This window comes from Gymnoscopelus microlampas, assembly GCF_963454915.1.
Source record: "Gymnoscopelus microlampas genome assembly, chromosome: 14".
Lineage (NCBI taxonomy): Eukaryota > Metazoa > Chordata > Actinopteri > Myctophiformes > Myctophidae > Gymnoscopelus > Gymnoscopelus microlampas.
Genome location: NC_139951.1, coordinates 1,844,007 through 1,854,952, shown reverse-complemented (window position 1 = coordinate 1,854,952; position 10,946 = coordinate 1,844,007). Strand labels below are relative to the sequence as shown.

General features: G+C 45.7%; 1 protein-coding gene across 1 annotated transcript; it reads right to left on the bottom strand.

Annotated features, from left to right (window-relative positions):
* Window positions 1-612: 612 nt before the first annotated feature.
* Window positions 613-9,660, bottom strand: LOC311059521 (transcription factor Sox-9-A-like; the record flags this gene model as incomplete). The annotated part of the gene is made up of 6 exons (XM_084077533.1): window positions 613-1,212; window positions 2,951-3,324; window positions 5,942-6,143; window positions 7,449-7,542; window positions 8,632-8,828; window positions 9,409-9,660. The coding sequence occupies 6 exons, from the start codon at window positions 9,658-9,660 to the stop codon at window positions 613-615; spliced, it is 1,719 nt and encodes a 572-aa protein (XP_083933659.1).
* Between the last annotated feature and the right edge of the window lie 1,286 nt (window positions 9,661-10,946).

Genomic DNA, 10,946 nt, shown 5'->3' with positions numbered 1-10,946 from the left:
ACTACACAACCCAACCCTGTGGCAAAATGTCTTTGCACTAACCATAACGTACTGTACATATTGTTGAGAGCATGACAGTACCGTCTGCGTGTGTGAAACCAATCTGGTAGGTTTCACTGTACGTCTGTGTCTGTGTCTTTGTTTTCATATGATCATCGTTTGTGGCATTGTGTGCTGTGCGTGCGTACGTGCAAATAGGCTCTATTCACAGCAGCCATATTATGAAAACATTCACAGGTGTTACCAATGATACTAATGAAGGCTCTGTTCCATTCTGGTCAAACAGAGTCAGGGTGCTGATGTTGTGCATGTTGGCCCATTGGAAACACTCTGTTGTTACACCAGTGGGTCTACAGTTGGGGTCCGGGGACCCTCATGGGCTTCCAAATGGCCCCTTACAGGTGTGTAACTCTGAGAGTGTACAAATGGAACCAAATGGACCCGTAAGGGTCCATTTGGTTCCATTTGTACACTCTCAGAGTTATGGGGGTCGTGGAAACCACTGTGCTAGACTAAATGGAACAGAGCCTTCATTAGTATCATTGGTAACACCTGTGAACGAAGTGATAATATGGCTGCTGTACATAGAGCCTATTGCTCCACCGTGTTCCCTCAGGGTGTGGTGAGCTGGGTGTAGATGGGAGTCTGCTCCCAGTGCTGTGGCGGGGGGGTGTGGCCGCTCTGCAGTGCAGTGTCGCTGATGGGCGTGTATATGGGCCTCTGGGAGGTGGGGCTACCCATGCAGCTGAACGTGGAGTACAGTCCCGCCCCTCCTTGGCCGTAGGAGGCGGTTGGGGCACTGCTGGCGCCGCCCTGGTGGTCGTAGTATTCGTACTGCACCCTGGAGATGGAGATGGAGGGCGGGTACGTGGACGAGGAGGCGGAGCTTGAGGAGGAGGGGCTTGAGGAGGAGGAGGGGCTGTAGTGGGAGGAGTGGAGGTTGAAGGAGGTGTAGGAGGCGTGTTGAGGGGAGGAGCCTTGCAGCTGCTCACCGTGGCGACTGGGACTCAGCTGCTCCGTCTTGATTTGGGTCCTTTGGCCCGCCTCCCACGCAGAGGCTCCTCCCAGGGTGGTCCTCTGGCCCGCCTCCCACCCAGAGGCTCCTCCCAGGGTGGTCCTCTGGCCCGCCTCCCACGTAGAGGCTCCTCCCAGGGAGGTCAGGGTGTGCTGTTGTCCCTGCTGCTTCTGCTTCTGGACCTTAGGGATCCAGACCTGTGGGCAGGGATGGAACCATTATAGGGCATAGCAGTGGCGGCCATTTTCTGGTTCCACTTCAAAATAGTTGCATTTTTCCCATTGACGTTTCCAAAAATATTTATATCAATTAATTTAAGCCTAGAATCAAGCCATCCAGGGCAATGATCATGATTCACCAGGACCCTGGATGGCTTGATTCTAGGCTTAAATTAATTGATATAAATATCTTTGGAAACGTCAATGGGAAAAATGCATTGACTATTTTGAAGTGGAACCAGAAAATGGCCGCCACTGCTATGCCCTATACATGTTGATGGTACCATTGTAGACGCCATTATAGGCAAATTCTAATTGCTCATCTGTAATTTCCTTGTCAGGGGAATAGTCTGCCATGACTATGGAAAGCAGTTGAACAATCAACAATAGGAATAATGACAAAACAGTAAGAACTGTGTGTGTGTGTGTGTGTGTGTGTGTGTGTGTGTGTGTGTGTGTGTGTGTGTGTGTGTGTGTGTGTAACTGGAATCGATCGAATGGATCAATTCCCCAAAAAATTACACCTACCCTTCGTTATTGATCAGAACAATCTACTAACATGACCCAAGTTGGAAAAAAAAGACAACATTCCCTTTAACCATCCACGTGCAGAGGACCTCTGTGTGTAAGGCTCTTCAACTGCATTACAACAGTAGTATTTTTCAGTTCTTTATTTATTTTGGACCTGAGTAGAGTTTTTATTTGTATGTTTTTACACTGGGTTGTAAAGATACTAGGGCTACTTAAAGAGACATTTCGCCGATTTTGCAACTAGATCTTCTTTTAATGAAGTTTAGGACTCAAGAAACAAGATCCTGTTCTTTTTTTGTGTATAATCTGTGTTTTTAGATATCTAGTAATCTTCGAGCATCTCGTGACGTTACTTTACCTGAGTTATCTTCTGATAGTTGTACTTGAATGTTGACATGAAATAATAATCCTGTGTAGTGTTTCATAAGTGCAAGCGTGAAAAAAAAATACAGCGTGGAGTGGCAGCGCTGGTAAACAAGCAACCAGTGTTGCCATATATTGTGAGAGAAATAAGCAACCAGGTCTATGAAAACAAGCCCAAAAGAAGATAACTAGGCCAAGAGCACTTTACCTAGACATGGGATATTATATATTTGAAAATTGCCGATCTACAAGCTCACAACGCTTCGCGACCCATTGCGAGCTTGTAGATCTGCTATTTACAAAGAAATCTTGAGGGGGAAAAAGTGCAAAATGTGTAATAATTTTGACACATATTTGTTAGGGGCTCCCTGGCACAAATTATAATTTCAGATGGGGGTCTGTGGAAAAATACATGAACATGTTTGAGAACCACTGGTTTAAACAACAATCAAAACATTTGGAAACAAGCCCAAATATCAACTACATTTTAGAAAGAAGCCGCTTATAATAAGCAGACATGGCAACACTGGCATGCTGTGTGTATGTTGTTGAAGATCACACCCACAGGCAGCCTCCACTCCCCCACAAGGAGGGGCAGTGCACGAAATTATGGTCATTGTAGTATTGCAGTGTTCCAGTTAAATCTTAGTCAAACACACAGATTTCATTATTTTTCTGGCCATAGGGTGCAAATTTTAAATTGTTCTACTGTTAACTACTACAAATACTATTAACATTGAGTGATTGCAGTTTCTTCCTGGGGTGAAATGCTCCTTTAATCGAGACTTTTTTTAAATGGTGGTTAACAGTAAAACATCAGTACCTGTGGGCTGAGCGTTCCAGCGCCCGGCGCGGTGCTGATGCTGTAGCTGGCAGTGTAGGCCAGCGGTGGGTGTGGCCTGTTGGGTGGGAGGTACTGGTCGAACTCCTTGACGTCGAAGGTCTCGATGTGTGAGATGACGTCGGAGCTCAGCTGGCCGATGTCCACGTCACCGAAGTCCATGTAGAGCTGGCGAGGCCCCGCCCCCCCGGTGCTGACAGAGGATGGGGAGGCGGGGCGGCCCGGCTCGGCTGGCGAACGCACCCTGATGACTCCGCCCCCTCCGCACGCCCCGCCCTCATGCTTCAGGTCCAGCTTCACTGAGCCCACGGCGTCGGCCTTGGGGGTCGGGGGAGGGGTTGAGGGTCGCTGGGAAACTGGAGAGAGAGAGAGAGGGGGGGGGAATTAATTGACATCTTTATGTCGATGAATTCCTCCCATTGCTTGCCACTGCTGTTGTACCCTACTTTCCTAGGACATACTGTACGCTCTTATTTTGAAGGCCGACCGTCCGGAAGTCAAGTGTTTACCCTCGACATAGCGCTACTGGCGCTGGCTTGACGAACATGCTAAAGCCAAATTCCAATACCGAAAATCTCGGCCACTCGCTCACTCCCACTCGGTCACTCCGACTTCGAACCGGAAGTAGTCGCGGTCCAATTGTTCATGTGCTTCTTGGAGGAGGCGAGTGGAGTCGAGTGGAGTCGGCGAGGAGGCTCTCCACTTCCGCATTGAGCGAGTGTACATCAAGTGTATCCTCGACCACTCTCAACAGCTCCTCCGCGGCAGACTTCCGCATCACGTGTACACTTTTTTTTGTTTTTTTCCCCTTCTCCCGTGACGTTTACATGGTCCTCCTCCTCCACATGTGCCGAAAACACCGGCCGCACCCCCCCCCCCCCTCGCCGCCGCCGTCGCTCACTCGTTGCGCATCTCACACACACACACACACACACACACACAGTGTAAAGTAACTGAAAAGACCGCAACAAGCCACTGGCTTTATTGCGTTGTTGAATGATATAAAGCATAATACAATTATACATTGTAATATAATGTCTCAAAAGCTGTTTCTATTCGTGCATGCCTCAATGCAGTACACGGACTACTATAAATGACTGAGACAAAGATTATGTTAACATTTTTAACTTCTGGGACGAAGAAAAAGAAAAGAAAACGGGAGGTGCGCGAACAGCGCGATGGAGAAGAAGGACCCGCCGATATTTAATATTGTTTGTTGGTGAAACAATCATGACTGATACACATGAAAGAAGACCCTTCACAGCTAAATAGAGAATTTTACATTTTAAGAATCGGTTCAGAATTGAATGAGTACGACTATAGTTAAATGTGAACCGGTTTCTGCTATAAATATGCATCCACCGTTCTGCGCGCCCCTTGGCTGCGACGTTTCCTTTTTGCCACACATCTACACTTCATGGAGTACATTTTTGTACTGGGGTTCTGGGGACTGTACGAGCAATAAGAGGGACAGGTCAGGATTAAATCAATAAATGTAAATTTGCTCATCCTGGCGCTCACTATTTCAGGAATAAATGGCTTTGCACAATAATGTAACTATAAAGATAACGATGTGGCCATCCATCCACATTGATGAATTGTCTATTCTTATATTCTGTATAATTCTATACCTGCATATTATTCTATGCATGTATATTTTCATCCACGGCTCTGGTCTAGCTGTGTGAGATGTCATAAGTGATCGCGGAATTTGCCGTCGCTTTGAAATGACGCTGCTGAGTGCAGTCCGATCCTTTGAGGGAAACCGCTCGACCACTCGTCCTCTCAAATAATCCTCGGCTCCTCGCAGGGGCGGGGCTTAGGCGCGAGTGGAGGAAGCGAGGAGAGTGAGCGAGTGACCGAGTTTTGGGGAATGGAATTCAGCTTAAGTGAAAGTCACAGCAAATCACTGAGTTCAATGAAACGAACGTCAATCCGGCGAATGGACATAATCAGTCAAGCTTTTCATTCAGAAGGCTTTAGGCAGCTTGGCTACATTAAAGACGCACTGAAGTGACATTTTCGGTCATTTTATTTTGAAGGTTCAGCCTGAAACGTCGGCTCAACGACTCTAAACCAATCAGAAGGTCCCATCCCTTCAGGCTATGGGACGTTGGATCTCAATCACTTCAGCCGTGCGCAACACAGCTAGTGTTTGTTTACAAGTGAGAGAGAGACGGCCAGTGAAGCACGTTTGCTACTACCTGGCTTATTTCTAACCTATAATGTTTTCAGATACATATTTTAGTGTGCAGATGAAGTTTAAAATGAGTAATACACTCATCTTCAATGAGATTCAAAACGGAGTATCTCTGTAATTAAAATCAGCTGTGTTTGAAGAACATGCAGCTATGGGAATCAAACAGGTGCATGTAATCAAGATTCATTTATATTCATGAAGGCTGCGTTATGTCATCACGCAGCACGTTTTCGTTTACAGGAAGTAATTAAGATTGGCTTTTTAGGGACTTTAGATGTAAAAATACACAAAAATGTTTTTTTTTTCTTTTTTTTTGGCATCTATTGTTAGGTATGCCCATATGATGACCACGGATATGCTCTAAAAGTGTGAAAAACATATTTTTCATTTCACTACACCTTTAAGGACATTTCAAATGACGCCTAGTGATTCATTTTCATGAAAGGAGAGTGCAGGTCTTGCTCTATGAAGCAGCAGGTAGGCGCAGTCTGACACGCCTGTATGCTCATCACACAAAACACTCACACACACACACCCGTCTCAGAGTTGAACTGGCTTTCAACAAGTTGGCAACAACTTGTTGAAAGCCAGTTTGTGTGTGTGCGACACACACACAAACACACACACGCACACACACAAACACACACACACACACACACGCACGCACGCACGCACGCACGCACACACACACACACACACACACACACACACACACACACACACACACACACACACACACACACACACACACACACACACACACACACACACACCTGTGTGTTCTCCAGGTGAGTGCACGTCACTCATGCTGGATGCAGGGGAGTCTGCTGTCCTCTGCAGGGCTTTGGAGATGACGTCATGTGTGGGCGTGGCTTTGAAGATGGCGTCAGAGGAAATTACGTTGTGCGTCTGCGTCTCTCCGTCGTCCTCCTCCAGCTCACTCTGTCCGTTCTTGAGACTCTTTCTGCGCCGAGGCTGTTTTAATTACAATGATATCATATCATATATACTAATCACTTTTTGAGTGGTGCCAACCACTCCTACATTTGACTTTGTCCGTATGTCCGTCCGTCCGTCCGTATGTCCGTCCGTCCGTATGTCCGTCCGTATGTTTGAGCACGTCTGATTGGTCAAGCTTCACGTGACACGTGACAATATGTTGTCACGTGCCAACATATTGTTGCTGATTGCAACACTAGGATGCAACCAGTTACACTTTCAAAGGCACCACTCTCTTCACACTGGGTGTGATTTTTAGCGGCGCTAGCCGCTCTATACCTTTAGGTACAGAGCGCCCGGGAGGAAGCACCCGGGAGCACCCGGGAGGAAGTACTAGCACCCGGGAGGAAGTGAACTAAAAAGGGGGTGGGGCCAACCCAGAGTTCCTGTTTAACGCAAAAAAGGAAGTCGGGCACGACCTTTTTACCAAATTGGTTCCCAGATTGCAAGTACATTGTGTACATGTGAATCTATAGGACATCAGGTCATATAGGATACCTGATATCATTTCAATCACATTGTGTGAATCTATAGGACATCAGGTCTCATAGGACATTGGTTCTCAAAGTGGGGTCCGGGGACTCCCCAGGGGTCCTTGAGGGAGTTCTAGGGGGTCCCCAGCTAAATTAGATTAGGCACCAAATGGACCCTTATGGGTCTGTAACTCTGAGAGTGTACAAATGGAACCAAATGGACCTCAACGGGTCCATTTGGTTCCATTTGGACACTCTCAGAGTTACATTGACATAGATTTTACAATATAAATTGCGGTCCAAGTGATAGAAATGCCATTAAATGGGGGTCCGTAGCCTAATGCATGTCAAACTGGGGGTCCTTGAAATTAAAATGGTTGAAAATCACTGCTAGAGCCGTAAAAAACCTTCTCTTATGGGGGTCCCTGGCATATCTTTTCAAATGGGGGTCCGCGGGCTAATAAGTGTCAATTTGGGGGTCCTTGACATGAAAAAGTTTGAGAACCACTCTGCCCTGCCAAGCCAAAGAGCAGTAACTACGTTTTTGGACACACCGACTTATTTGGGTATCCCAAAGGTCAAATTATCCTTTGTGATGTTGGGGGATAAACAATTACCTCAAGAACAGATGTACAATTAGTGTAATATCACTTATATGCCGATATCTCATTTGGCTGACCAGTTGAATCACTTCTAAACCCATTTTTCAGTGATTTTTGTTTTCGTAGTTACTTGACTCTCATAGGATACCTGGTATAATTTAAATCACATTGTGTGAATCTATAGGACATCAGGTCTCATAGGATACCTGGTACTTGTAGTCTGGATGATCCTTTTTGTGTTGAACACGCAGACGCTCTGCCTCCTCTACGAACGGACGCTTCTCTCTCTCATTCAGAAGCCTGGATGGATGGATGGATGGATGGATGGGTGGATGGATGGATGGATGGATGGATGGATGGGGAAAAAAGGCATCATTTATTATAGGCCACTCAGTGCTTGTAAATCAGATCTCTTTTTGAAAAGCAGACACCATTGTACTACAGAGTATGAATTAACCGAAAATAGCAGATATACAAGCTCATAGCGCACCGAGTGCCGCGCTATGAGCTTGTAGATCTGCTATTTTTTTTTAAATCGTGAAAAACATTTGTAACTGTCAAATGTAAACACATTTTGTATTTTCAAAATGTTGCGTTTTTTGGGCAGATTTTTGGGCAGATTGTTTTGGTTACTTTATTTCGGTTTTGGGGTTAGGGTTAGGTTATTTAATTCTTATTTTTCCCTGATTTTACCGATTTATTATCAGAAAAGATATATATATATATATATTTTTTTTTTAAAGTGGGGGGTATGAAATCACAGATCTGTGAGAGTGAGAGTGAGGGTGTCGCTTCCTACGCACAGTGAATGGCCGTGACGCCCCTCTCTCTCTCTCTCTCTCTCTCTCTCTCTCTCTCTCTCTCTCTCTCTCTCCATAGAAACACGTGGATAAATGTGAGCAGAACAGATCTCGACGGTCTATAACATTGACATTGTGGCTACAATTCCAGCCTCCTTCAAGTTAATTAAAAGTCATCAGACAATTAACAATCAATCAACAACGGTCATCAAACAATCAATGCATTCTTAGCAGTTCAAGTGACAAGACAGCAGAGAGAGAGAGAGAGAGAGAGAGAGAGAGAGAAAGAGAGAGGGAGAGAGAGAGAGAGAGAGAGAGAGAGAGAGAGAGAGAGAGAGAGAGAGAGAGAGAGAGAGGGGGGGGGGGGGGGGATAGTACACAGTAAAAACCATTAAGTAAGAGACCATTTATACACTCTTTGAAAGGACATAAGTGATATGTTATCTTTGGCTGTTAAAAGGTTAAGACTCTATGTTCAGGGTTAAATAAAGTGTACTCATACCTCCAGGGTTAAATAAAGTGTATTCATACCTCCAGGGTTAAATAAAGTGTATTCATACCTCCAGGGTTAAATAAAGTGTATTCATACCTCCACAGTTTGCCCAGGGTCTTGCTGAGCTCTGCGTTGTGCAGGTGGGGGTACTGGTCAGCCAGCTTTCTGCGGGCAGCCTGAGCCCACACCATGAAGGCGTTCATGGGACGTTTGACGTGCGGCTTGTTGTTACTGGATCCGTGCACGCTGCGCACTGGCATGGGCACCAGGGTCCAATCATAGCCCTTCAGCACCTGGGACACCAGTGATGTGAAGTAACTAAGTACATTTACTCAAGTACTGTACTTGAGTACAATTTCACTGTGTTTTTTTACGTTATGAAAATGTATACTGCTACTAATAATGAATCAAATTGTAATCAGCTATTTTTGGATTAAAAAAAGCTGATTTACAAGCTCACAACGTGTGTGATGTGTTCTGTGCTTGTAGATCGGCTATTTTCTAATATCCTGAGCATAAAATAGGGCTTAAGTGCTTAATGAACAAATAATTATAGTCCGATAACATTATATAGTTTACATGATCCTGAAATAGGCATTCTGCATAATGAGTTGGTTTACTTTTGAGTGTATTATGAGGCTAATACTTTCGTACTTTGACAGCTTAAGTAAGGTATCGAATACAGGACTTTTGCTTGCTGTCGGTATTGCCTCTGTCTCTCTCTCTCTATCTCTCTCTTTCTCTGTCTCTCTCTCTTTCGCTCTCTCTCTCTCACACGCACGCATGCACGCACGCACGCACGCACGCACGCACGCACACACACACACACACACACACACACACACACACACACACACACACACACACACTGACCTGGGACACAGCATCGCGGATACAAACAGGGAACTTGTCATGGTCCTCAGAGGAGCAGGCAGGGTCCTTCTTGAAGTCCCTGGAGGCCATCAGGTCCTGGTTCTCTGACGGCCGGGTGTTCTCTGCGTCCGAGCCCGGGGACGCCGGACACGGACACAGGGAGTCCTTGTCACACATGCTGGGGCTCGGAGCGTCACAGAGACCCGTGTCTGCTTCCTCCGACATCTGCAGGAACGGAGCCAGGAGATTCATACACAAACGGGTTGGAATTCTCACGATAAAGAGTACAAATCAATAGGAGGGAGTGTGGTTTTCTCTCCAAAGGGACAATAGGCCTCCTTCACATAATAAAAGCTGTATTTCACTCGCCAGGAACATGTGACCGTTCAACTGAGTAAAAGGTGTAAAAGAACAAGCAAAGAGCATCTCTGTTGCTCTCAGCTCTGTTTAAAAGCAGTTCCTCTACGATAAGAAATGATGTTCCCTCGTCAGGAAACCTTTCAACTGTGTAAAAGGCGTAAAAGAACAGCAAAACATGCGCCTCTGTTGCAGCTCTGTGCGTAAAAGCTGTTCATCTTTGGAAAGCAGAATGTCTTTACGCGTAAAACTCCTCTGGTTAAAACGCTGTGACTCCTGAGCTGTTCAACACAGCGGTTAATAAATAACTGTGTGTCTTTGCAGAGGGGTGAAACAGGAGGATTGAAGGTTAATAAAGAACTCTCTCTTTGTGTCAGCACCGACTGCAGCGACTGCTTTGAACGGAGAGTGTTGCTGCAGCCTGCTTTATAAGGCAGAGAGAGAGAGAGAGAGAGAGAGAGAGAGAGAGAGAGAGAGAGAGAGAGAGAGAGAGAGAGAGAGAGAGAGAGAGAGAGAGAGAGGGGGGGGGGGGGGGGGGGGGGGGGGGAGAAAGAAGGGGGGGTCCCCACCACGGAGGAAAGAAGGAATATGAGCCCCGGCCAACACACACACACACACACACACACACACACACACACACACACACACACACACACACACACACCATGCAGGCCCACGTGCGCGGGACCTGGCAACAACCACGTTCAAACAGGCATGCATGTGCGTGTTATTACTACTGTATCAGATTATAGAGCTATATTTAACATGTATATTAACAAAAAACTAAATCACTTACTGCATCTTTAAGAAAATACATTTTACAAGCTTAACATACGATAATATATGCATACAATAGGCCTACAGCAAACGCTAAAGCCCATTCATCATCATAACATGCAGCAGGGGTCTCCAACAGGGGGTCTGGGACCCTTAGGGTCCTCAGAGTTAATACAGGGGGGCCGTCAAATCTTCATAGGATTTTTAATTAATTAACCACTTGATCCATAGCATCCCTTTTCTGAGGGTCTTAAGCCAAAAATGTGTCATCTATGTCCATTATGTATAACTGATACAATGTAACTGTACCAGTTAATAATTAGTCATATATGTCCACATGTATGACTGATACAAATACTTTTATCTACAAAATAAAAAAGGTTTTCAATGAAAGTAGCCCAGTG